Source organism: Manacus vitellinus, unplaced genomic scaffold, assembly GCF_001715985.3.
Source record: "Manacus vitellinus isolate BGI_N305 unplaced genomic scaffold, ASM171598v3 scaffold_10_pilon, whole genome shotgun sequence".
NCBI classification, from domain to species: Eukaryota; Metazoa; Chordata; class Aves; order Passeriformes; family Pipridae; genus Manacus; species Manacus vitellinus.
Window position 1 is genome coordinate 4,580,064 of NW_021938838.1, and position 26,778 is coordinate 4,606,841.

The 26,778-nt window shown below is 40.9% G+C and overlaps 2 protein-coding genes across 2 annotated transcripts; both read left to right on the forward strand.

Moving 5' to 3' along the window:
• Positions 1 to 261: 261 nt before the first annotated feature.
• CENPN (centromere protein N) lies at positions 262 to 8,289 on the forward strand. The gene is made up of 10 exons (XM_008922738.3): positions 262 to 468; positions 1,570 to 1,615; positions 2,342 to 2,398; positions 2,828 to 2,904; positions 4,391 to 4,567; positions 5,269 to 5,370; positions 5,930 to 5,987; positions 6,308 to 6,420; positions 7,028 to 7,151; positions 7,442 to 8,289. The coding sequence occupies exons 1-10, from the start codon at positions 298 to 300 to the stop codon at positions 7,555 to 7,557; spliced, it is 1,041 nt and encodes a 346-aa protein (XP_008920986.1). The 5' UTR covers positions 262 to 297; the 3' UTR covers positions 7,558 to 8,289.
• Positions 8,290 to 10,015: 1,726 nt separating this feature from the next.
• ATMIN (ATM interactor) lies at positions 10,016 to 25,096 on the forward strand. Its single transcript, XM_018083725.3, has 4 exons — positions 10,016 to 10,090; positions 15,453 to 15,581; positions 16,526 to 16,725; positions 17,666 to 25,096. Exons 1-4 carry the CDS (start codon positions 10,064 to 10,066, stop codon positions 19,494 to 19,496), a joined length of 2,187 nt encoding a protein of 728 aa, XP_017939214.2. The 5' UTR covers positions 10,016 to 10,063; the 3' UTR covers positions 19,497 to 25,096.
• Positions 25,097 to 26,778: the final 1,682 nt, after the last annotated feature.

The window sequence follows — 26,778 nt, forward strand, 5'->3', positions numbered from 1 at the left end:
TTGGACAACGCTCTCGGGCACTTGGTACCAGTTGGACTCGGTGAGCTTTGTGGGTCCTTTCCAACTCGGAATATTCTATCCTTCAGTGATTCTAGGAAGGTTATTGCAGAAGGGTTTTAACTCGCTGTTGTTGGTGTCTAAGTCTCTGGTAGTGCCACGTTTAGGACTGACGCCAACGTGTTGCCAGCCGTGCCGAGGTGCAGCTTTGAGCACCTTCAAAGAGAGCGAATCCCCCGAGCCTGCCCGTGCCTTGGTCTTAACTTCCTTGACCTTTCAGCTTTTCCAGGTGGCTCCATCATGGATGAAACTGTGGCTGAGTATATCCGCAGGACTGTGCTAAAAATCCCGCGGGATGAAATCAAGATGATGCTGCAGAAATGGGACTTTCTCTCTGAGGCACAGCTGCAGACTGTCAACTTCCATCAGATAAAGGACAACATTTCTCAAGAAGTTGTTCAACTCTGTGAGGTAAATCCTCTCCTTTGGGGACTGTCAGTGACAGACAGGATGCATATTGAAGCACCATCAAAAAAAATTAATCTTTGGCCCTAAAACAGCATCAAATGGCAGTTTGTAGTCTGTAAAATGCACACCTGAACTGGTAATGTCATCAGTTTTGTCTGGTTTATAGGAGTGTAGAACTGCCCCATTCTAAGTATGAAAATACATGTTTTGAGCTCTAAATTACACAATTTAGATAAAAGCTCAGTATGTTGCATCTTTAAAAAATGGGTGTGTTTCTAAGTTGTAAAATAAAGGCTTGTTGCACAGGCCTGATTTAAATCTATTTTGTATGGGTAATGACAGCAGTAGTTTATATCTTTTAGACTTTTCAGATTTGTTTGGAAAATTTCCTTGGCTAGAATTACTTCCATTCAGTGTACAATAAGCAAAAAAAAAATTATCTGATCTAACTCTGATTTTGGTGCACCAAGAATCTTTATATATACCAGGAGTCTTTATATATAATATCATAACTCAGATACAGTTATTACTGATATCTCTTGAATTCTATAGCTTTTTGTGTCCTTCCCTTTGAATTTCATCCTCAAAGGTTAATTACCTGGAGTGTAGATCAAACTAAAGGAAAGAAGCCATTAAGTTATTCTCCTGAGATAGCACATGTCATATTTTAAAATAGCATTTGTTTCTGAAACATTTGTATCTGTAACAAGTTGTGTCACAAAGTTTCTTTAAAATCTTTTCACGCTGTAAAGCTTAAATAAGGAGAAGCCAAGTATGTTAAAATTCAGTGAAATACTAGTCAGTGTTGCATTATGTCACAAATGCCCATTAATTATTTTTTTAATTGCTTGTACATCATACTATGTTCTTGCTGCTTCTACAGAGGAACACTTTAACCTTGCTGAAACCTTTTTCATTATTGATTTCTCAAAACTCTGTTGTGTGCACCCTGGGACCAGGTGTGGTGTCTTTGAGGAGAGGGTACGAGCTGGGGGCTCCAGTGCAATGTGATTTAAACTACCAATACTGAGAGTTTTCACATGCTAAGCAGTGGGATTGAGCATTCTGGACCTGCAGTTCACTGTGCACTGTTGTTCTTTCTAGGAAAATTCTGCAGACATAAAGCAAGCAGCTGTTCTAGACATAATTTGTAAGTAAAAAATTAATTAAAATAGCTTTTTTTTTTTAGTAACTTGATAATGCCCCTAATTACATAGTGACTACTGGGGGGCAGTACAGATGCACTTGGTGTAAGCAGATCACATTTTAGATCAATCTTATTGGAGGTGACCTTGCTTAAAAAAAGCTCAAAATCAACAAAAGCATTTTTGCTTCTTCTGAGGTCTCAATAGATGTAAACTGTTGTAACCCACATCCAGCACCCAGTTCTAAATGCAGAGATACAGGTTTATCTCTAGTGTGCACCAGACCCCAAAGCCAGTAATTCCATGCCCCTACAGGAAATGACAAAGGCAAAACTATCAGCAGATACTCCAGCTGGAACTCTTCACTCCAGTATTAATTCACAACTTGTTTATATAATAGTTTAAATCTCAGGGTTTCTTTTAACATTCTACACATCTTACATTTGAGTTTGGTCACTTTGGGTGAAACCCTTCCTTAAACATTGACCCTCAGGGATGCCCTTTGTTGGCTGCTCTCTGAGTTACAAAAGAACTTCCCATCTCTTTTAATAAAAAACTGTTTTAATGTTTGCTGTGAATGGTAATTTAAGAATGCTGAATAAATTATATTGCATTATCAGAAGTAATCTTTTTTAAAGTAACCTGCCTGTAAGAGTATTGTAAAATTCTTTGTTCCTCCAATTACTTTTTGACAATACATTATGTTATTGAGCAATTCCTATCTTTCTTAGACAACCACATCTACCAAAACAAAAGAATGTGGAGTGTTTACCAGATGAAAAAAACAGGTAAAATCTCTTTCCTTGCTTCCTTTCCTTCCTTCCTTCCCACAGTTCTCAGCAACTTAGTGCTGTGCTGCCTCGTATCCTACATTTTAAATATAAATATAGTCTCGTATGGATTTCTTCTGTAGAGATATTTTGAACATTTTACTGCAGTCTAGTATGGATTTTTCAATGGAGATATCTTTAATGTTTTTAGAATACTTTCTGTTAACTTCTCAAGCAATTATTAGAAATTAGTGACTACTAATTAAATATTAACCTTTTCTCTATATAGCAATAATGAAGGTCAGACTTAACCCACATTTTGTAAAAGCTTATGCAACTTCAGCTTTTTCTGCTTCATTTTCTTTCAGCAAAACTAAAAACATCTCTGAACTAGTTCTTTTACAGACAATTCTTACTTCTGGGTTGACTTTTTTCCTCATTTAACAGGAGAAGAATTGGAATATTTTGACTTAACAGATTTCAAAAAGAAATTTAAAAGGAGACTTCGTTCAGCCTTGAAAAATGTAAGAATAAATCCATGCTAAGTTTTGTTACACAGCTCTGGTGTCACTAGGTTGTTTTCATAACCTTTCCTCACAGTTCGTGTCGAAAATTAAGTGGAATTATTCATTTGGGAATGATAGGAACTGCATGTGAAATAGGAAAAATGTATTGCCTATCTGTTCTAGCAACTTCACAATTATGCTGGAGGGAAATAAAATGTGAGTTTGTCTTAAAATGGGCCTGACTTCAAGGAAAGCAGCATGGTGGTGTCTTCTCATCAAATCTTTGCTGTATTTGAGTGCACAGGTTGCCTCAGTAAGTTGATATTTCTTTGCCTGTTACTCAGTAACAACACACAATAAAAATCTTATCAAACAGCATAGAGGGAGTTTGAAGTAGCCATTAAGCAGGACAAAAGAGTTCAGTTATAATTTAGATTAGTAACAACATTGTGTTCATTTCCTTTTAGTTGTGGTTTTGAAATGGCATTTTGTGATGGCTGTGAGAACTTGGCTCTGGAATTTCTGTACAAAATGACTGAAAAAACACTGTTAACAGCAAGAAGCAGTTTCTAGACTGCAGAAATGAGCATGCTAAGGACAAAATTGGAAGGGAATACTCTCATTTCACTTTTTTACTAAGCAATTTGCAGAAGCCTTTTCTTCCTTTGGTTCACAGGTTTTATTTAGGCAAGGTAATAGAAAATGCCTCTGGCTAATTCCCTGTGACACTCCCTGACACCCAGTGCATGGCCACTGACAACAAACACAAATCAGGCCAATCATCTGCAGTTCACATCACTCTCTCATAAGAAAAGCTTGCAATATTTTTGTTTTTCAAAAAGAAAGTTTCTCAAAACCCTCGAGAGGTATTGTTGGCCCAGCAATTTCAACATCATCAACTGTTTCCCTAGTTGTGCCTCAGTCAAAAAGTGAGTTGTTGTTTGGTTTGTTTGTTTTTAAAGGAAGTTTTTCCACTCCAAAGTCACCCAGATTGAGTCAAGGTAAAAAGAAGTAAACAAGGAGCATATCCACGAGAATAGGAAAGGGAATCTTCAGACTTTTGATTGTGTATTCTTGAGCAGTGATAAATATTATACTGGGGTCTAAAATCACAAACTGATCAACAGTTTAGTTTCTCCAAAAATGGACATATTGGAATTATTGCCACTAACCCTCCATCTAAGCAGACATCTTTGTATGTTGTTATTTTCCCAAAGGAGAAATCAAGGTTTTTGTAATAAGCTGGTTTTATTTTCACCCTTCACAAGAAAATATATATTGACAGGAAGAAAAGTAATATTAGAGTTCAAAAGATGATGCTTCTTTTTATCCCAGTTTGCGAGGTTATTGTTTTTCAGTGGAGATTTGATTCAAATACAGCCCTGACCACACTTGGTGGGTTTTGTTTCTTATTCAAGCAGAGGTGTACTAAATGATATTTGGGGTCCAGAGAGAAGAAAATCTTTATGGTGTTGGTAAAGCAAAGCTTTTCTTTTTCTCTCAGGTCACCATCACCTTCAGGGAATATGAGGATAATGCCATCTGGATTAGGGTTGCCTGGGGAACCCCCTACAGACAGCCCAACCAGTACAAGCCCAGCTATGTCGTGTACCATTCCCAGACTCCCTACGTCTTCATCTCGGCCTCGGTGCTCAAGAGCAACTTGCCTCTGCTCTGCCAGGTACACAATAAAGCTGCTCAGCCCCTGACTTCACCACAGCCATGGGCAGCTGGGATTGTGTTAGCTTTCAAGAGGATGGGTACAGATTCCTCACTTAACAGAATTTACTAAATTACTTCTTTTTTGTTTTTGCTCCCTCATGATAAAAATGGGGCAAAAGCCAAATCTTTGGATCGGTGCATCATGAATAAATTCAGTTCACTAAGTTTTTTACTGATCCTAAATTCCTTAGCAAAGTGCAAGGCAGTATTTGATTAAATTGTCTCATAGAAGTTGAAGAATATTACATCAACAGGGTTAAGTTGAAGAACTAAACACCTGAGCTTATCAGGGAATGCTCTTCATTAGTTTTAAAACACCTTTTCTGTTAACTTGTGATCAGTGTTGGTAGTCTTTTTTTTTTTCTCTATTTAGCAAACTTCTGCAGTAGTAATTTAAATATTTTATTATTCTCTTTGTTTATTTTTCATCTGATAAGGCTATGGGGTTTATCTTGTTAATCCTGTGAATGCTTTTAAATATTAACCTGAGCTTAATAACAGTCTATGCAACATTTTTGCAGATATGAGAATCCTGCTGGTTAAAGGGCAGTTGCTTGAAACAAAAACATCACAATGTCTAGAAATGCTATATTTTTGACATGTTATAAGCACAGTGGTGATTAAGAATGATGTTAAAACAATTTCAATTTTTATTTAAAGGCCCTGATTGTTGCTTCCAATTACCATGAGATCCGTGAAATGGAGCTTCGAAGTCACTCTTTAAACTCCCTTAAAGATATTGTGTTTAAGAGATATAGCCAGGTGAGCCACTTCACAAGTAAACCCTAAGATAAGTCTTGCTTTTTGTTTCAGGCCTAGTTCTCACCCCTTAGAAAGGGGGAAAATTCACCTTTTCCAAGAGACCATCAAGTTAAAATAATATTGAACTACTGAGGTGGACAGCCTTTCTTGAAGGTAACATTACAATGGGGATGTGATCACTTGGTATCCACCTGCTCTTTATTATTTTTTATTCCTGATGGCTAAACTCAGGCTAAAAATTACATGAGCAATTCAGTTCTAGGATTTTTTAGCACCATTCCCAAGGCTTCTGAGAGCCATAAGTTGAAGGCTGTTAAAATGGGTACTTAGTCTGCTTGTCCATGTAAAACTTTTAAATAGGGAAGTGTTAACAAATATCATAGGACAGGCATTTTTTTTCCTCAAAATTAGGTTGGCTTTCTGACTTCTAGTACTGGTCAAAAATTGGAAGAATACTCACTTTGAGAATGAGAAGTAAAAAGAAATCTCTAAAGCTCTTTTCAGCTACAGCTTCTAAAAGTGGAAGTGAACTAAATTTTTTTTTTCTCTCTCCATTTAGAACTTCCCAACTTATTGTCCAAAACCTCTACAAGGAAAGACTGTAGAACCAGAAAGTGGTATGTATATTTGAAATGTCATTACTGCTGGCTTGGGAAATGAGATTCATAATAGGAAGTTTACATATGTTACATTCCCACTACATTATCCATTCCTTGTTCAATGCCCAGTATCTCACATTAGCTTGTGTTTTTCTCTTGGTAAGCACTGAAAATGTTAAGTGATAGAAACAACTACCTTATGACAAAAAGATGGTGACGAATTTGTTAAAATTATTATTTTCCAATTTTCACTGGAATAATCTGATCAGAAGAACAGTATTGCAGCAGCTGCCAAAGTTGTCTTTCTGTTTTCTCTTCCCTACTCTTTTGCCCTGCAGTGGATTTAAGGATAATTCATGAAAACAAAAGTGAGAAAGAAAGAATCCAGAGAGTGAACCAGGAAGTTTTTGGTAATGGTCCCCAACCAATACTCCAATTTGCACAATATAAGGTAATAAAAGCAACCACTTTGGTTTTTTCTTTATAATTTTCATGTAGTGTTAGTTAAGCTAAATTCCAAATTGAAGAAATACTATGCTTTTTCAAACTTTAAGGAGGACATTTTAACATAAATTAGTTAAAAGGCTCTCTAAGAAACAGAGATTTGCATTGAGATTTGGTCAGTCTTAGGTCACGTTTCAGCCTCATGAACTCAGCATTTTGACTTGTTTTTGTTATAAAGGTAGACTTGGACCAGCAGTGTGTTGGAGCAGGAGCAGTGAGGGTTATTTGAAGCACATGCAAAGCTAATTCTCTATATAACACCATAATTAACTTGAGTGATGCACAGGTTTTAGCTGATGATCAGACATATTGACAATTTTAAGAGCTACTTAATGTTTTACAATATTACTGAACAAGCTGCCTCTTCCTCTCAGCAGAAAACTGCCACGTGGTGGCACCCTCTGATTTTATTACAACATTGCTCCAGCTGCAATCACGTTCCTTACAAATGAGAAACAGCCTTATTGCACATCACATTTAAACGTTTAAATAATAACATCTGAAGGAAATGTACTCATTGCTTATAGTCCCTGGTTAAATTTTGTGTTTAACAGCTTGAGACAATGTTTAAAAGTAGTCCTGAAATGGATGTTTTGGATAAAAAAGAACCCTTCAGATGTCTGGTCAAGTTTTCCAGTCCACATCTTTTAGAATCACTGAAATCCTTGGCACCAGCAGGTAAGGGTTCCAACTCTATAAAATGAAAGGAAAATGCTGTTTAAAATTTTTTTAAATTTAAATGTCTTGCATAAGGGAGAAACCTCATAATTTGTTTAGAAACAGATAGGAATGTAGGAGAATAAAAACGTTACCACTTTAAAAACTTATCTCTAACTATATCTTAAAATTACTAGTTTGTATATGGATACTCAAACTGTGGTTTTAGTTTTGTGGTTTAGTTTTATAACACTTGTGAAAGGTAAATAATGGTTGAGTACAGCTGTAATTATTTGTGTCTCTCTCTCCAGGTATGGCTGATGCACCACTTTCACCACTCCTTACATGTATAACACAGAAAGCTAGGAATTATTTTAGAATAAGAGAGAAAAAAGGGTTATTTCCAGACAGTTTTGTAAGCCCTTAATTTTAAACTGGTTCATAGAGAAAAATGTAATTTGTTTTTTACTGCTATTAATCTAAATCATCATAAACTTTAAAACAGACTTTAAGAAAACAACTTAGTCTTTGGTAATACCTTAAATTTTTTTCCAACTTATGGCTTCTTTGAAGGGGAAGAAGGGACTCTTGGAATATAGATTCCAGTAAGAAGCTTCCATCCAGCTTCAGGGGATATTAACTCAGTTTCAAAGACCTCACCAAGGGCAACAGCAAATAACAAATACTTAAGAAGGAAAAATCTGTCTTTGGTATTGATGTCTTATGAAACTTTATCTTGGAGGAGTACAACGAAACAGGCAATATTTTCTTTAGACTGTTCAAATCAATATTTGATCCTTCTGAAACCCTTGCACGTTGCCACTTTTCTGTGCTTGGGGACAAAGATTGCAGGATCAAGATGGCAACAGTCACTAATGCAAACAGCTTTGCATTGGAGTTCTCTGGAGCTGGGAAACATTGGGAATGTATAGATAGTTGCTGCATTGGTTTTTTGAGATGGATTTGATCCCAAGATTCAGTTCTGAGTACAAGTGTTTTCTCTTTAATGCTGTTACCTGGGCAGTTTTGTGTGTACTTTGTGTAATGTGGAATTTCCAATTCACTTTGGGTACCTCAGTGCTCAGAGGCAGCCTTATTTTGAGAGGTTGTATGGGCATGTTTTTGTTTTCAAACTGTAAATAAACGTGTAAATTAAGTCTTCTCATAAAAGTTTGTTTGGCCTGACTTAGAAATACGACTTATCATATACTGATGTTTGGTTTGGTTTTTTCTCTATAACTCACACTTTAAAAGAGGTTAGTTTAGGACTATCTCTAGTGATATGGTTTTTAGGAATTCCACCTGATTTAAATCTTAGTTTGACAAAATCCTTCACGTTAGGATTCTGAAAGAATTCCAGGTTTTGTGATGGACATTGAGTTGGCTCTTACATGTCTCACTCACCCTCACAGAGCCTTCCAGGATTCAAGTCCATTAAGATTCCAGTGTGCATTTCACTCTCTGCTACTTGTTCTTCCTAATGCTCTCTCCCAAATAACTTAAATGCCTGAGATGACAATGATTTACCATAAAGGTAAAGGTCCCAAATGCTCTAAAACACTGTGAGTGCCTGGCCTACTGCCTGTGCTTGCCTCTTGTTTCTGGGAAAGGCAGGCTCCATCCCCTTTTTAACAACCAAAACATTGGTATCTCTGATTTTCAGGGATATGTTTCATCTCTAACTTCCTGTAAGCAGGGCTATTGCAGGAACTATGCAGCACTTCCAGGCAAGCAGGTGTGTATTTATTAATTTGTCAGAAAACACATCTGCAACTCCTGGGTTCCTTCTTGCTGAGCAAGTGTCCCCATGGAGAAGGTAAAGCAAGGGGGGAATGTGGAGACCAAACTTGTCTTCCTCGCTCCAGCTGGTCTCTTCCAATAAGTTGGAAGTTTGGGGTTGGACTAGATGACCTCTGTTCTGTGATAATCCACATGCAGCTGTGGGGCCAGGGGCTGGGGGATGGACACACAGCCTGGGAGCCCTGTGTATGGCATAACCCTTCCCCAAAAAATGGTGCAGGCATTGTCCTTTAACTTGACAAATTATAGGGGAAAAACCAGAGTGTTGTGTCATTGGTTCCAACATCAGTGAATCACAGAATACTCTGACTAGGAGGGGGAGCCACAAGGATCAAAGTCCAACTCCTGGCCCTGCACAGGACAGCCCCAAGAATCCCACCATGTGCCTCAGAGCATTGTCCAAGCTCTCCTTGAACTCTGTCAGCCTTGGTGCTGTGCCCACTGCCTGGGGAGCCTGTTCAGTGCCCGACCACCCTCTGGGGGAAGAACGTTTCTCTAATAGCCACCTAAACCTCCCCTGACACAACTCCAGGACATTCACCAGAGAGGAGATCGGTGCCTGCCCCTCCGCTTCCCGGTGCAACCCAATACCCGCAGCCCCTCCGTTCCGAGGGTCGGCACGCGCGTTTTTCCACGTGTCTCCCCGTTTTCCATGTGTGTGTGTCTCCCTGTTTTCCATGTGTGTGTGTCTCCCTGTTTTCCATGTGTGTGTCTCCCTGTTTTCCACGTGTCTCCCTGTTTTCCATGTGTGTGTGTCTCCCTGTTTTCCGTGTGTCTCCCGGTGTTCCCGGTCCGCAGCTCGGGCTGTTTTTCCCTCGGGCCCCCCTCGCATTGCCAGCGGCCGCCGCTAGATGGCGCTGAGAGCGGGGGGCGGGGCCTCGACACGTGCCTACATGATATTCGCCATCGGCGCGCCGATGGCGCGGCCCCGGAAGGGCGGGGGGCGAGCGAGTGACAGCAAACATGGCAGCGGCGGCGCGGGGCCGTGGCGGGCTTGGGGCGCCCCCCGCCGCCCGGCGGGACGGCCGCCGCCGCGACTGGTGCGGACCTCGGTCACCAGCTGTCCCAAGTGCGACCACATCATGTGCCCACCGTGCCGTGCGGAAGTGCTGCCAACAGTTCCGGCCCTCAACATGCACCTCAGCAAGGCGCACCCGCTGCAGTACCGCCGGGAGGCCGCCCGGCCCGCGCCCCCGCCCGCTACGTCCCGCGGGGGCGCCCTCGGCCTGGCTGCGGGCTCCCTCAGCGCCGAGCGCCAGGCCATACTCTGCGCCGGCCGGGTGCGGTACGGGGGCGCTCGGCGGTGGCTGTGCCGGGGTTTGGTTCGCAGTGAGACTCGGGGGGGGTGTGATTCCCCACCCTGAGGAGAATTGGGATTCTCTGGAGAGAATCTGAGAGAACTGAGATTGTTCAGCCTGGAAAACAGGAGGGTTCGTGGTGACCTAATTGGGCCTTCCAGTACCTGGAGGGAACTTAGAGGAAAGATGGGGCACGACTGTTTACAGGAGCGTGGAGTGACAGGACGAGGGGAGTGGGTTCAAACTTAAAGAGAGTAGGTTTAGATTAAATATCAGGAAAAAATCCTTCCCTGTGAGGGTGGAGAGGCCCTGGCACAGGTTGCCCAGAGAAGCTGTGGCTGCCCCATCCCTGGAAGTGTCCAAGGCCAGGTTGGACGGGGCTTGGAGCAACCTGGGCCAGTGGAAGGTGTCCCTGCCCATGGCTGGGGTGGAATGAGATGGGCTTTGAGGTCTGTTCCAAACCAAACCATTCTATGATTCCAAACGGGAATAACAAAGTGTTTCTTCTTGTCTCTTGTTTAAATCTCCCTGTGGGAAAGGCCCCTGCAGGGGTGAGTGTGTGCACAGGCTGACCAGTCATGTTGAGGATTCCTCTAAAAATAACGAATTTTAAGCATTTTTATAAACGTACCCCAGGCAGTCAAAAGTTCTTTGGGGCTCAGCTTCTGTTGTTTCACTTGCTTATCCCTTATCTTTCTGCAGTAAGACTTTACAGCACCACTTGTGAGGTGCTGTGCAAACAGGCAGCATTTCCTACCCTTATCAGCTGTCAATCTGCCTTCATCCCAGCGCCGAGAGCTCTTAGGTGGAGTTTTTGTTTGTTTTTTTTTTTAAATGTAGCTGAGTCAAAAAAAAAAAAAACCAAACAGATGGATGCCATTTTGGAAACAAGCCCTCATTTCCATAGTACTGCTGAGAAAACACAGCATGTGCTGGTGGGGGAGGAGAGCCACAGTTCATCAGGCACACATCTCAGTGTGGCCCTTCCAGAAAGATATCCTTGCTCTTCCCAAAAATCATAGTGCCAAGCGTGCCAGGACAAATCCTATTCCTGGAAAACTGCGTTCTGAGAGTGCAGCCTCAGCAGCCACACAATAAACACCTTTGTTGTGTGAAATGGTTAATTCAAGAGTCAAGTGTGGGTCCCACGTGCTCGTTGGTGATGAACAAAAGGGAGCAGTGTTCGGTGCACTTGCTGTCTGCTCTCACTGGGATGTTTTCATTTCGTTTGCTGACACGCACTGACAACTTCTAGTGTGGGTTGTGTGTTAGATCTCACGTGCTGGTGTGAGGGGAGGTACAGCAGGAGTTGAAAGTGTTCTCTGAGGTCAGCAGAGGCATTTTGGTTGTGAGCTGATGCTCTGGGAGTGCAGTGCAGCTGGTGGGTTACATAACCCAGGGTATGACGGGTGAGGAGATGCTGCTTTCTCACCCAGCCTCTGTTAACCAGCTCCTGTGCCTTGTGGAATTATAGCCTGCTTCAAACACCTAATTACTGGATCTTGGGGTAGCTTGGAATAAATACTGAAATGTGGATGGATGCAGATTCACAGGAACTTCTTGACTTGTTCCCAGGGCATTGTAATTAAGAGTAAAAATGTTGTTGAGGCTTAAGGGAGGCTAAATATTTTAGTATTGGTATTTCCTTTTAAGAGAGAACTGATTCCCCAGACAAAAAGAATTCAGTAGATTGCATTTGTTAGTGAGACGTGAAATTAGTGAAGAGGCAAGTTGGCAAATGAGAGGCTAAGAAGCTCTTGGGGAAGGAGAGAAGGTGGTACTGCTGAGGAGAAGGGAGGCTGACTTGGTTAATTTTCATGAATAAAAGCAGCACCAGTAGGACTTTTTTGATACCAAAACCCATGAGGGATTGCCATGGCAGAGGAAGGACATTTATGTAGGAAGGTAACATTACCCTGTAAAAACAGAGTCAAGTGCAGCAGTACAAGGTTATACTCTTGTGAGGTGATAACAAACAATTTGATTATTTCTGTTACAAACCAGGACTAACTTTTGGTGGGGAACACTGGCAAAAGCAATTTGGTCCTACAAGGATGAGCATTTGGGGTAATGCTGCTGTGAGAAGGGCACTCCTAAAATATCACATAAGGATGTTCTCTGTCAGTGCTGTAGGGTAAAAATCTGATTTAAATATGTCAAAATGAACCCAGAAGAGCTGTAGAAAAGAACTACTAAGGATGATGAATGGCAAGTGTGTCTGACAAAGGGGAATTGGAAGAATTTGGCTTGTTTGGCCTAACAAAGAAGATATGATGAATTGTTGATATATAAGTTTCTATTTTCTAGTTCCTTGGCTTAATTAAGCCAATAATAAAAAAATGAGAGCACTGGGTATAAAATGACTCAATATCTTAGACTTGAATTTTTCATTTTAATTTGTTGGTCTTTTGTCTGTACTATTTTATGGGGAGAAGGGGAAGACTTCTGTGTAGTTTAAATGAAGCTGGAAGAGTTCATGTGAAGGTAAGGATTCTGTGGATTCCTGGGATAGCAGGAAGGCTGTAGTCAGTGGTGCACTGGAAAGAGTAGCATACCCTTGGGGTAGGTTACCCACTACTGCACTGCCACAATAGTTTTTATAATAAAAATAAATGCTCTTCTCTCCATGTCCTATTTAGTAAAGAAATGCAGGAGCTTCTGCTGCAAAAAAATGTTTTAAATAGTTGGTTACAGTCCACTGCAATATGATTTTAAATGCATCTTTTGGAGTAAGCCTTGCTGTGGCAGGAAGGCAAGATGTTTCTGAGTTCACCTGGGCTAAGTCGGTGGCCAGGATTGTTAATTCCCATTTTTTGTGGTGTTGCCACAGGCCATGTCAGCATTCCTTACAGTGCAAGTGCCTGCACTGGGAGGAGTTAATTGAACATGTATCTGCTGATAATTGTGGTGAGTGGATATTGTAGAAATGTGGAACATAAAATCAGATGTGCAAGGAAGGGACTTGTGAGAATGTCTGAAATATGACTGGCCAGGTGGGGTTTGAGAAGGTGCAAGATTAATCATCAGGAGGATTTGGAAGAGGTGAAAACAAGATTACTGTCCGTATAGGGTTTCTTGTATATGTAGAGTATCTCTCAACTTGCCACCACAAATTCCTTGTGGTCTATGCCACCAAAGTCTATGTTCCAGCTGTTAAAAAAGCACCTCACTGATGTTTATAAAGCTTTTAAACACTTGTTATTCTATACCTTGATATTTCAGTAGTTTTAAATAACCTGGTTGTGGTTTACCTGTTCAGTGCCTGCACATTTCCCATATTGCCCTGTCATTTATTGGGTTGTGGCATTAAATATAACACACTTAATAACTTTTTACTTAGGAATAAGTAACTCCAATTGCCATTTAGTGTATTGATTTCATCTGCAGTGGGAGAGGCCAAACATAGCTTTGACTTAAAAGCAAATCTTGTTTTTTCTCCTCAAGACTGACTTGGAATCAAAATGTTTCTGGGTAAACTCAGGGTTAAAAAGTATAATTGGGGCTGGAACAACTAGATTTGTTTGAGTCATGTTCCTGTTTTGGGCAGTGGCTGCAGGAGGTACAACAACAATCACAGTGATGATTCAGCAGAGATAAAACAGGCCTGTTTATGAATGGGCTGTCCATGGGGAAAACTGCTGTACATAAAGATGCTTAGAAGGTTAAAATGTTACATGGTTAAAATGTGACATGAAAACTCCCTTTCTAGAGGCTTATTCCAGGTTTTCATGATGAAATGGCAGCTGATTATTTTGGGTGAGAGGCTCTAAACGTCGCTTCTTTGAGTATGGTCTGTCACTAACAAAAATGAACGTGCAGCAGTGTCAGCAGGTAGCAATGTTGGGTGTGTGGAAACATAACTGAAATACTGCTTGAAGGGATTCCATTTTACACAGAGTGCCTTGGCTTGAGAGGTGATTTGAGGGAAAACAAAATAATCTTTGAAATATCCCCCTCCTCAGCTTTCGGAGGAGCTCAGAACAGAGTTGTTGGGTTCTGATTAACTCTGATGGGAGGGTGAGCAGTGACCCCCTTTGTGTCCTGGCAGCTGAGCTACAGCCTTGGTTTGCTTCCCATGGCAGGACTGTTGTGCTCTGGGGGTTCTCCAAGTTCGGTGTAACCTGTGTAAACACAACAAAGCTGCAGATCTGCCCAAGGAGGTGTTTGGGGAGTGACCTTGCACTGCCTGTGCTCACTGCCAGTGTCCTCCTGCTAAGGGAAATCAGGTGCAGAGTTCAAACAGGGCACGGTCTGGTAGAGTCTTCCCTGAATAATCATCTTGGGGATGCCATCATGGACTACTGTAACTGGCTCTGGGCATTTGGTTGGCCTCCTGTTCAGTCTTGAGATGTGAGGAGACTCACAGCTACTCTGAGCATCAGATTTTTAATAGTTCACTTTTAATTTTTTGCTTAGACACAGATACCTGATGCTTCCCCTGAGACTCTTTCAGATAGGATATGTCTAGAGGTACACACCTTGTCTGGTTTCCACAGCTGTGTCCTCAGTAGCAAGAGGTTCTATGTGGTTGAACAGTCTGGACAATCCCACTAATGTATCCTGTTTATATGTATTTTTGAGGTCCTCTGAGCAAGTTATGTTGCTTTCTTCTGTTGTGTGCCTGTGAGGGTCAGTGAGACAGATCTCATGGAAAGTCCAGGTGGAGTGGTCCCTTAGTGTTTGGAGGTTCAGAGTTTGCATACCAGTTGTTTCATAGGTGTAAGTGAGATTTGGTTTATGATGTAAATTAAATGGCAGAGCATACTTGGCATTTTTCATTTCATTACATGTAAACTCTGAGTAGTGGCAACAGAATTCCAGCATCACAGAAGTGTTGTGTTACACAGTGGAGCCTCAAGTACTAACAAGTAAAACCCATGGAATCAGCAGTCTAGTGTATTATCTGTATGGAAAACTTTTTTTGGCTCAAAAAAGTACAAAATGTGGATTTAATTAGCCTGGAGCAGTGAGTATCCTGGTAAAAGTGAGTAGTACAGTACCACTACTCCATAGAGCTTGTTGTAATTGCACTTGGTACTTTTGATGGGATATTTGCAAAGTGGCATCCACGGGGGGAAAAGCTCCATGTGAACTTTCAAATAGCTTAGGAAAGTGCCTCCAACTAATTGAGGTGTGTGAACTCAGCCAGAGTTGATGTGTATTCTGAATATAGTCTTTAAAATGCAAACCCGTGGAATCGTCAACTTCTCACCTGGTTCTTTTTCAGGATGGAAAACTTAATGCACCAATAAGGAAGGGGTTGAAAACTTCACAGAAATTCTACTGCTGTCCTATTGAAGGCTGCCCTAGAGGACCAAACAGACCATTTTCCCAATTTTCTCTTGTAAAACAGGTATTCCTGTTTCCTGAAGTATTTTCACACTGGTTTAGTCCTGACTGTCTCTACTCTGCTTTTGCACTCAGATATCATCAAAGCTTCTCAGCAGAAGTTAAAGAACTGTAGGCAGAAACTCCAATGTGCATGTGGTTAATGAATTTGCCTGTTTGCATGTTGATATTAGAGGACTTGAACCTTTTGATCAGGCAGATGCCAGTATGTTCTGCTGAAGTGGAAGACAGCCCTTCTCCACAAATTAGATGGAGAAAGATCAAAGGAGGGGGGGAGGAATCACAGTAGCAACCAATGAAGGTTTAAAATGTGGCTGGTGCTTTTAACTGCTTTTTCGAGAAGGGAGAGTTTCTCTCTGCTTTATTATCAAAATGCATTTGTTTATCAGTTACCTGTTTAAGAAAACATGTAAGACTTGTTTTCTGAGTGAGTGAGCACCATAAAGAGCTGGTGCTGCTGGTGCTTACCAGCAATGAACTGGGGAGACTGTAGGATTGGAGTGGCTGGCACTTTGTACCATAAATGAAAAGGAAAAATCTTGGTGTTTGCTCTGGTGTTGACCTGTATGACTTGAGATTATTTGCTCAGTTGTAGATCTCCAGGAGTGTGCACATGTTGCTACATAGACTTACTGTGCTCTGTAGCAAGATTGATCTGTAGATTTATTAATCTTTTTCCATAGGAAGCTTTCAGTGGCTTTAAGACAGTTAAATATTTCTCTGTGGTTTAAGATACATCTAGCACAAGCAGATTTGCCAACTTTTAATTCTTTCTGTAGTTTTCTTTAAACTTGTAACTTATTAGTAGCAAGACTTTAAAGAAAATCACTACTCTTCAGTGCTACTTAACAACTAAAAAATTGCAAATATTTATGTCTCCCCTGAACATGATTTTCTTTTTTTTTATCTTCACTGCAGCTAATGTTTGCTTTCCCTTGTGTGTTCTAGCACTTTATGAAAATGCATGCCGAAAAGAAGCACAAATGTGATAAATGTAGTAACTCCTATGGCACAGAATGGTATTTGAAACGGCATATAGAGGTCTGTGGCAAGACTTTCCAGTGTACTTGTGGGTGCCCCTATGCCAGCAGAACAGCACTGCTGTCTCACATTTACAGGACTGGCCATGAAATCCCTGCAGAACACAGGTAAAAGTGAAGCAGTTCAGTCATGGTAACATTCATCCCCAAGTGCTGTGTCTCCCATGTGCTGCCTTTTTGTCTCCTTCCTGTTGGTTACATTGAAAATGGCTCACGTTGGCTTAGCTGGGGAGCAGTTGGCAGTTTCTTTGTTCTGGGGCTTTTAGGGGTTTGTGTTTTGTTGAAGGCAGTGGGGATTTGTGTGATCAGTAAGATCAGGTGTCCCTGTGTATAAAACAAAAAGCACTGATGACACTGCACTGCCTGGCATGAGTGCTGATGGCTCTTGTTGCATCTGCTTTTACAGTTCCTTGAGAGTAGAGATGATTTGTAGATGTTTATAGCTGGTCACTGAGGTGTGGAATGCAGTTCAGGTTACTTTCTTTTATAGTTTAGTTGTCTTTGCAATTATTAGTGGATTCTTTTTTTACCACCTATTTTTGTATGTTTAGTTTCACAGTTGTTTTAACGTGTGCATATATTTCATAAAGGGCACTCTGCTTTCTGAGGCCTAGACTGTCTTTCTTGGAGGTTCAGCTGCTGCTAAATTAAGTTTTGAGTGAAGGAGTGCTAATTGTCTGTCCAGTTTCTAGACCTTTACCTGTACACTGATTTTAACAGCCCTGTGCCTTCAATCCTCAGTCTGAGTTAGCATCAAAGTAACACATTAAACATCTTCAAATCAGAGTGCTTAATGTGCAAGAGGCAAGAAACCATCTAAACCTCCACCTCCATTTAGAAATAGGTCTCCATAAAAAAGGTAGCCTTTTTTCTTTTTTTTTAAATGAGTGAGGAATGACGTTTAACAAAACTGAACTTTATGGTTGTCTTCTCATGTCCACCCTCATCTGTGACTTCAGTTTGTATTTTCAATGCAGTGATGCAAAAGAATGGAAAGCAAATGTTCTGTGCTTGAAAGAAGTATAAATTATTGATCTCGTGTTCACAGGGATCCTCCCAGCAAGAAAAGGAAAATGGAAACCTCCGCCCATAATCAGCAGCTGGCAGAGAAAGCAAACGAAGCGTTCATCAGAACCCACAGTAATGCTCCTGGCACTCAGGAACTGGAGTCCTCTGAAGTGAAAGCAGTGGCCTCTCTTGAAGGCTCCCACAGCTCTAACTTCCCAAACCAAATGCAGCCCAAATGCACCCCGAAGATGCTTTTGCCCAAGCCCAAGGTGGCTTTGGTTAAAGTCCCGGTGATGCAGGTTGCTCACTTGCCTGTTTATGTGTCTGCAACAGACCCTTCTGTCAAACCTGCTGTAGTGGCTGTTGATAATCAAGGTTCAGTTGTAAGTACTGTTCATTTGTTGCCTCAGTCTATAGGAATTCTGATTCCAGCCCTGGAGGCAGAGACCCTTGTGTTTAAGGACAGTATGCCTGTGTCAAAAGTGACAAGTGCTGGTGATCGGGAGCCTGTGAGCACTGGTGTGCAAGTGGAGCTGGATAAGGTTACACCAAGTAACACAGGGCAAGAGATGGGCACTGTTTGTCACAAGAACAAAATTTCTTCCATAAATATACAGACTGACTTATCTTATATTTCACAGAACTTTGTCCCAGCTGCAGCCTGGACTCCCAACTCTTGTGTGTCCTCCTGCTCTCAGACAGATCTGTCCTTCAGCTCCCAGGTTTCCTTGCCCATCAGTGTGCAGACACAGACACTGCTGCCTGCTTCCAAACTGACTTCATCCATAGCTGCTCAGACTGATGCTTTCAGTCAGGGGTGTTTCCCAACCTGTGGCATTTCTAGAGAGACTCAAACCAGTAGGACACAGGACTGTATTGATGGAAGAGTTCAGATGGACCAGGCTGTCATGTGCAGTGACATCTTTGACAATGTTCCTTCGTCATATAATGTTTCTACTCACATTGATCTTCCAGAAAACAATTTAATGCCTGCAAACATAGATCAAACCTTGCTGCAAAGAACTAATTGCAAGAGCCTGAATCAGGACACGGTGAAGTCTGAATCCCTGATCAGCTTCACTACACAGACTAATATACTTCCACCTCAAAATACAACAGATAATCAAACCCAGACAATGGACCTGCTAAGTGATCTGGAAAACATCTTTTCAGGAAACATGTCTGGCCAGACACTGGATAATCGTGGCCTTTTGTCTGAGACGAGTTCTAATGCTGACACACATCTGCCATCTGGTCCCTCACAGAGCACAGGGATAGACTTCGACATTGAAGAGTTCTTTTCAGCATCCAATATCCAAACTCAGACTGAAGAGAGTGAGCTTGGTACCCTAAACTCTGAGCCAGTTTTGGAGTCACTGGACATTGAAACTCAGACTGATTTCTTATTTTCTGATAGTGCCACTCAATCCTATAACTGCCGAGGCAATTCTAACTTCTTAGGTTTGGAGATGTTTGATACACAGACACAGACAGACCTGAATTTCTTTTTGGACAGTACTACCCACCTGCCTTTAGGAAGCATTCTGAAGCAGTCCAGTTTCTCCATGAGCACTGACTCATCTGATACAGAAACCCAGACAGAAGTGTACGTGGCTACTAAAACCACACCTACTCAGAATATTGAAAGCAAAGTCCAGCTCAGCAGTGCTGAGACACAGACTATGGATAGCTGCTTTGAGAACCTGGGCAGTTTATTCCTCACCAGCAATGAGACACAGACAGCAATGGATGACTTCCTTCTGGCTGACTTAGCCTGGAATACAATGGAGTCCCAGTTCAGCTCAGTGGAAACACAGACCTGTGAAGAGCTGTGCTCCTTGTTCCAGAGCTCTGACAAGCCCAACCACTGAGTGCTACGTGATATAACTGTTCCCTGTGGTTTGAATTTAAGTTATTGGGGTGGGAGATAATGGCTTTACCAAGTGATCCACTTTGCATTATTGAATGTAGTTGTCATGAGCAGTTGACCTAAGAGACTTTTCATGCTGAAGGTACTCTCTTGAATATGTAACTTTACATAAACTATGTGTGTATAAATGGGGGGGAAGGGAGGGGGCTGTAACATGTTGATGTACATTTGAACCTTAAAAATTATGTGGTGCCTATGTTTTTTCCTCAAACTTCTTTACAAAGCTGTTACTGCTTTCATTCGAATGGAAGAACTTTTTGAAGTTGTTCTCTATCTCTCTCTCTCTATTCCTGGCTTACATGCAGGGTTCCCATGTGCTGGACCAAAACCCTGACCTGTTCAGTTGAGATGCTTTCCTGAACTTATGGGGGAGGATTCTATTTTTAGTGTAAGCTACTTCTGTTTACTTTTTTTAGTAGCTTGTATTTTAAATCCAGCATGAACATAATAAGCCGTATTGTCTTCTTTTACTTTCTGCCTTCACAGCTCTTTCTCCTGCATAAGCTGGCACTTCCCAAATACCTGTCCTACACACTAGACACATAGAGATTCTCGAATTGTTGAACATATTTATTATTAAAAATATCTAGAAAGCAGTACCTTTTTTTTTTTTCTCTCCCTGAGTGGCACTGATGCCCTTTGAAGGGTAGGAAAAGAACTTGGAGGTCATAGTTCTAGGGAAAATTAGTATGTAGTCCTTTTAGCTAAGGTAATAAATGGGACTAACATTTTTAGAGTCTCCAGGGGATTTGCTTAAATTATTTCTGTCTGTAAGATACAAATGTTATAATGTGTGTGCCTCAGAGACTGGAATCATTTGTTTTTGCTGAAGTTCTCCTAGCTTTACTGAGATACAAGTTGAGAAACGTTACAGTGGTTTATACCTCTCTTACCTTAACAGAAATCTTTAAAAATGGGAAATTAAATTCCTTAAAAACACTCACTCACCTCGACTCCTGCTTTTGGACTTCCTGCTTCCAAAAACAACTGGAATCCATACAGCAGAGCTGGGAAATCAGCTCACAGAGGCCCTTTCAGAACAGCTCTATCTTGCTTTTGCACGTTGATTCGCAGCCCTCAGTTCCTGCAGCTTTTAGAGTTTCCCTGAGTGTAGTCAAATTCACACAACCCGATTTTTCAGACAAGAAACATCTGACCTCTTGGAATCTTTTTTTTTAATGTTTATTTTGCCCCTCCTGCCACTGTTTGTGGTGTTTTTCATTGGCGTGAGAATACGTGAGTTGTGAATGTATGTTGGAATTTGGCCTTAAGTAATTTTTATCTCTTACTATAATATCTGTGAAATGTAGGCCTCTGGTTTGGTCCTGGACAGGTTTTAGCTTCTGTAACCTTAAAGGAAGGAGAAACCTCTTCGTGTCAAACTCCTGGGCCTGTAACATTTACTCCTCCATTGTCAGAGGAGAAGTGCTGGCTGTGTATTTACTGTGCAGCCCATCAGCAGGTGGATGTCCAAGCCTTAGGTTTTGAGGACTCTCTATGCTTTGTGCTGCACATTCTCAACTCAAGGATGTGGGAGTTAAGTTACTCATCCGTTGCAGGCAGCTTGTTTTGGTTGAAAATGAGCAGTACCCTTCTTTTTTCCTATTTTTTGTCTCTTCCTAACACTCTTTAAATTGCCATAGTTAACATGCTGATATGGTGAGCATCTCGACCTTTACTGGAAATAATTTCTTTATATTAACCCTAAAACTCCTGTTTTCCTCCTGAAAGCCCAGCTGTGTTGCCTGTTTAATTTTTCAGCATTTCTAGGTAGGAGTTCAGACACTTCCAGTCTTTGGCTGAAGAAACTGCAGAAAGAAATCTTGAACTTCCCCAGGAGCACAGTAATTCTGCTGTGGGGAAATTCCTCCCAGGTTTCACAGTGTCTAGAGTTCTGATCTGAAAGGTGGGATATATTAAAAAAAGGAAGACATCACTTGTAATTTTGTTTCCTCTGAAGATATGACTGTTTTATATTTACCTGCCTACTCTGAAACTGGGAAATAAGATAACAAAATTAGGTTAATTTAGTCTATGTTTTTTCTAGCAATGTTGCATCTTTACATTTCAAAATGTTTTTCCTTCTCCTTTCTTCCCCTGGATGGAATACCAGAGAACACTTCTTCATACCCAGACTTCTGTGTTTCCCACAGAAATGCCTGAAAGAGAAGGTGTTACTGTAAATCTGGTTGGGGAAAAGGGTATTTTCCTCAACTGGCAGAAATGAGAAACTTCTTTACCTCTGAATGTAGAAAGTCAGTCTTTTTTTCTGCAAGAGAAGGAATCTTAGGTGCTAAAGAGCAGAATTGCTGAGGGGTTTGAGTTGTAGCCATCTGAGAGACCAGCTGGCATTTAAATTCCCTTGAAACTCATTTACAAATTAGAGTGATAATTACCACAGTTCTTAATTCTTAACATTGGGGACCTCCAGAAAAAAAAACCCACAGTTTTGTGTGGACAATCTTACAATGTAATCATTACCCAGTTATTGTACTTTGTAATTAAAAGTATTTATGAGCTTTGTGTGCTTTACTAGAACGTGCACATCAGAATTGTTTCACTCATCCGATGGGTTTAAAACAGTTTGAACTTTAATTCTCTGAACACAGTACCACAACGTGAAATCATTTACTGCAAGTGCAGTACTAAGAGGTAATTAAATATGTCTGCACTGTCTTAGGGAAGTGGCTCGTTCTGACCAAAATTAACGTTTTTCTTCGCAAAATTGGTTCTCCGTAAATTATTCATAGAAGTCAGAAACGGGTCTGGATCCTGTGTCGTTGGCTTAAATCGCTCAGTTTGGATTTATTAAGTATTTTTGTGAAAATGTGGAGACTGCAACCAGACTTCACAGTGTGGTGAATCCCACAGTAAACATCATGAAACCTGCTCTGAAATACTGTGCCTGAATATTGCGATTCCTTCACATCTGAACAAGTTCTTGAAAAAGGCTAATTTTCTGTTTTCACCATGATTTTAAAAATAAACTTCGGTCACAACTATTTCTTGGTAGAACTAAAATGATACTTCTCTCCCTTTCTCTGCAGTTTGTCTCTGATTTGGTTTTCAAGGCACTGTCTTATTGTAAGTATTGGTCAGCAGTGACTCCTTTACTTGCTCTCTTCTGTATCCTCTGCTGCCACTAGAGCTGCTCTTCAGAAAGTAACATCAGATTCTCCACAGCCTTTTAGCACAATTGTGTATCTGGAAGTGATACTAATGTTACTTGTGCTTACTCTGTGCATTTTCTGCTTATTTCCATTATGCTGTGATTGCTAGATCTTGATCTGGGTGCCTGTGTAATGCTATTCTAAAACTGAATTAGTAGTTTTGTAGTTTGATTTGAGCTTTTCTTTAGTATATAAAGATTCAAACAAAGGAAACAGCAAATTTGGGACTTGCATTCTATGAGAGCATAAGCACAAACAAGCTGAAAAATGAACATCTGTCTTGTTGCCTCCCATATTTGTTTGTCACAATGCTAAAAGTTTGTATGACAGTAGATGTTTCTTCTACTTGTGGCTTTATTTGCATCTATTTCTGCTAATACACTTTTAAATACTTTCTGCTGGGGGTAGGGAGGGAGTCCCCCCCAAACTCTTTGTGTTAGCCTAGAGAAATTGGTAGTTTTAAGTCAGAGTTTGCTAATGCTACACATTCTTAGCTATGCAAAGCTGCTTGTGTCTAGAAAATTTTAACTTCCAAAGCATATGAAAGCATTAAAAAAAATGTATATATACCTGCAGCTGTAAATAGCTGTAAACCAAGCCTTGTGAGACCTCATCTAGTTTTGAACAATCCAATCAGTGTCTGTAACTTAATGTATGTAACTAACTCCTCACAGATTTTTATTCCAAGGCTCGTACAGAGTCATTTTTTCTGTTGAAAACAAGAGGCTGAATTTCCCTGTTTGTCACACAGACCTTGGTTGTGTAGGGGCAGCAGAACAAAGAATGCCTTCCACTGTTCTCAGTCCTGCTCCTGCTGGCACGTGCTCACGGGCTGAATTGATTTTCTTGAGAGGCTGGGTGGAAATGTAAGTGTTGGCAGGATTGGGGTCTTAAGGGGTTAGGAGATTTTTTTTTTTTAATATCCTTTCAAATGTAGGGTAAGTCAATAGAACTGATACTGAATCAACTTAGGGTGCTCAACTTGCAAAAGAACATGTTCCTGAAATGACAGCTCAGAGGTGAACCAAATGCACTTGCCTTTGTTGTTAAGGTTGTACAGCTTCCTTTGCTTTAATATATTTCTGACATGTGCTGGTTTTTTAAACATGATCTTAATGTACAATTTACTGTTCCAAATACATTCACACCAAAATGTTGGTAACATTCTGGGCCTTGCAAGCTTTTTTCATTCCTTTTTGGTTTAAGGTGCTGCTATGATGTGTCCTGGTAGAATGGACCTCCTGTGAAGGGGCTGCATTTAGTAATTATGAACACTAAGAGGATGTTCAATGGTAGCAAACTTCAGTGCGAGGTGCAAACACACATCCTCTGTTTGTTTTGTTATTTTTTAAGAGTTGATGTGATTTTCGAGGTGTGCTGGAAGGACTTGCTGCTTAGGGCACGACTGAATTCTCCTGTTTAAAAATGCCATTGCTATGCAATGAACAGAACCCAGCCCTGAGCTCTGCAGTGGGGTTGGAGTTTGTGTGAGGGAATGTTTGTGTTTGTGTGAGGGAACATTTGGGTTCCTGTGTGTGGCTCCTCCACTTCCCCACAGATGTCACGGACAGCCCAGGTTGGTGAAGCTCCTGAAGGAACTGCCGAGTGGAATAACAGCAGTCCCTTTATTTGTGATCCTTTTTCATATGCTGGCTTTACAGAACCTTCAACAATATGATAGATTGACCTGTGGTGATGCAAACTGTGCATTTCACAACAGCCAGTGCTTTACATGCCTGCTTCAAGCACCTGCATGCAGAGCTAGAGTGACAGCACTTCTATCTACAGGTACTTGCAAGTGCATCTGTGATAAAGCTAGATATGAAAGCCATATTTCTACAGCTTAAAGAATTCAACACCTGATTAGGATCTCATTGAAACTTGTGATTCTTTTGAATGGATGAGTAATAAATCTCATGGGGGAGTCCTTCCCAGAGCATGTGTGAGGTAATCTCAGCAAGGCTGAGAAATGTCCTTAAAATATTTTTCTTTTCTTCACCAGTGGGATTTTTTTATTTAGTGGACAAATTTAGTTTCCAAAGGATGTTCATGTTTAATTCTTGCTGTTTAAGCCAGTAAACTTGCAATGAGCAGACAAAATCAAGCATTCATTTCTTAGACCTATTTTACAAGTGACAATCCCAAAGAAGGAATGTTGTCCTAGTAACTGTGAAACTTTTAAGTATATTATTGCATGCAGAGAAAACCTTGTGCCAAAATACTGTTTCATATTTCCCTCTGTTGGAAACTGAAGTGTTACACAAAGCTACGAGTAAGTTATTCACGAGTTTGAAACGTTTTGTTCACAAATGAAGCACTTATTTAGTCCTGTAAATTATACATATTTTGGAATAAAGTTAACTTCAATCAATTTTTGCCTTCTGTTTTAATGGCCATGGTCTCCTGCCTGCAGAGGCCTGGGGGGGTTCAGTGCCTATTGGCAAGTAGCACCCATTGCTCCTTGACATCTTGCCTTTTGAATTGGTAGAGGTTCTGTAAATTAAAACGATTACAATGTCAGTCCTTGATCTCCAGAGGTGGCAAAAAGGTTCTCCATCTCCAACCTCTCATCAGCATGTGCAAAATGCAATCTTTAATGACCTTGTATGTGCAGTGGAATGGAAAGCTCTGCAGTTTCAGCTTTCTGACAGGTGCTTTCTACAACAGACTCTCAGGACAGGATTCCTTTGCCTTCTTCCTCAGCTTTACTATCCACCCCTCCTGTAGTTTTTAAGATCTCCAGTGTCATAACATCAAGTAGAAATTCAGCTGCCTTGGGATGATTAGTTTTCAAAGTATCCTCTAAAATTACAGTCTTCTCTAACAGCTTACATTATTTTGAAATGTATTTTATATAACAAAATATTGTTTGGTTTGAATATAGGTGATACTTTGTCCCTTTTCTTCCTGCACAGTTCCCATGCTTAGCAACGACCCCACCATTTTCTGTTAGTTGGAGGATACAAAATGCTGATTTCTATTGTTCCCTGTAAATCTCGTGTATGTGAGTCAGAGGAGGTGACTGAGCTCCATCAGCTGTAGCCAGGAATGAAGCATTCCCAGATGGACAACAGCAGGCTGTGTTCAGCCCTGTCATGCCCCAAGGTGAGCATTTACACACAGCAGCATTCAGGTGTTTCCAGAGGGGAGTATGGCATCAATATCTAGAAACTGAATTCCTATTCAGAGCATTCAAAATTATGGAACAGTCAGATGTATAAGATCCTTTTAGGACTAACAGCCCTATTCCCCTCATAGGGATGATTCTGCTTTAGTTTGTGTTTATGAACTGCTTTCTTGCCTGCTGCTGCTGAGCATTATTTATTCTGTTGGCAGTGAGAGTGTCCCTGCCTGGTTTGGGTTCAGCTTCTGGATTTCCTTCACTTGAAGGAATTGCATGCTGGCAAGCTGATTGTTTTCTCTCAGAACAATGGAATTAGAGGCACATTTTCCTTCTGGCTCCAGGATTTGACAGCAAGTCCTCTGGATTTAGTCCTTTGAAAGTTTGGACCTAAAACAATAGGAGAAAAATGTTGATTTAACTTTCAGGTGTTCCATCATTGTATTTTTAATTGTTGTCAACAGTTCACTTGTTGTGTTTTGGCACCTTGGATGCAGGAAGCACTTCTGGCTGGTCCAGCCCTTAACTTGATTTCCTTTCCTTGAACAGGAATGGTGTTTTTCTTGAGAGGACTCACACAAAAACAAGAAGCTGCTGTTTCCTGTGCTAGAAGAACCCAGTGTGTTCAAGGGCACATCACTTGATTGACTTAAGATGGCTGAAGTGTGGGTTTGTTTCTTTATGTTCTAGGCCTTTACTCAGCAGCTTTTCTGGCCTTTTGCTCCAGGTCCTGTAGCAATAATCAGTGACTGTGGTTCATAGCAATGTTATCTTCCATCAGGTTGTAGTAAAACCTCTGTCTGATTTGACACTGAAAAACTACATTGATGCACATATTTATTGGTAAAAAAAAATAAAAATACCTTGAATTCCTCCATCTGTTTTAAAGTGGAAATCGTGTGCCATCAGGAGCTTTGCACAGGTATTATCTC

Coding starts and splice junctions, on each gene's coding strand:
- CENPN (XM_008922738.3), top strand. CDS start 298: ATGGATGAAACTGTGGCTGAGTATATCCGCAGGACTGTGCTAAAAATC. Junction 1,616..2,341: donor AGCTGTTCTAGACATAATTT/GTAAGTAAAAAA, acceptor TATCTTTCTTAG/ACAACCACATCTACCAAAAC. Junction 6,421..7,027: donor TCCAATTTGCACAATATAAG/GTAATAAAAGCA, acceptor TGTGTTTAACAG/CTTGAGACAATGTTTAAAAG.
- ATMIN (XM_018083725.3), top strand. CDS start 10,064: ATGCACCTCAGCAAGGCGCACCCGCTG. Junction 10,091..15,452: donor TCAGCAAGGCGCACCCGCTG/CAGTACCGCCGG, acceptor CTGGTTCTTTTT/CAGGATGGAAAACTTAATGC. Junction 15,582..16,525: donor AATTTTCTCTTGTAAAACAG/GTATTCCTGTTT, acceptor TGTGTGTTCTAG/CACTTTATGAAAATGCATGC.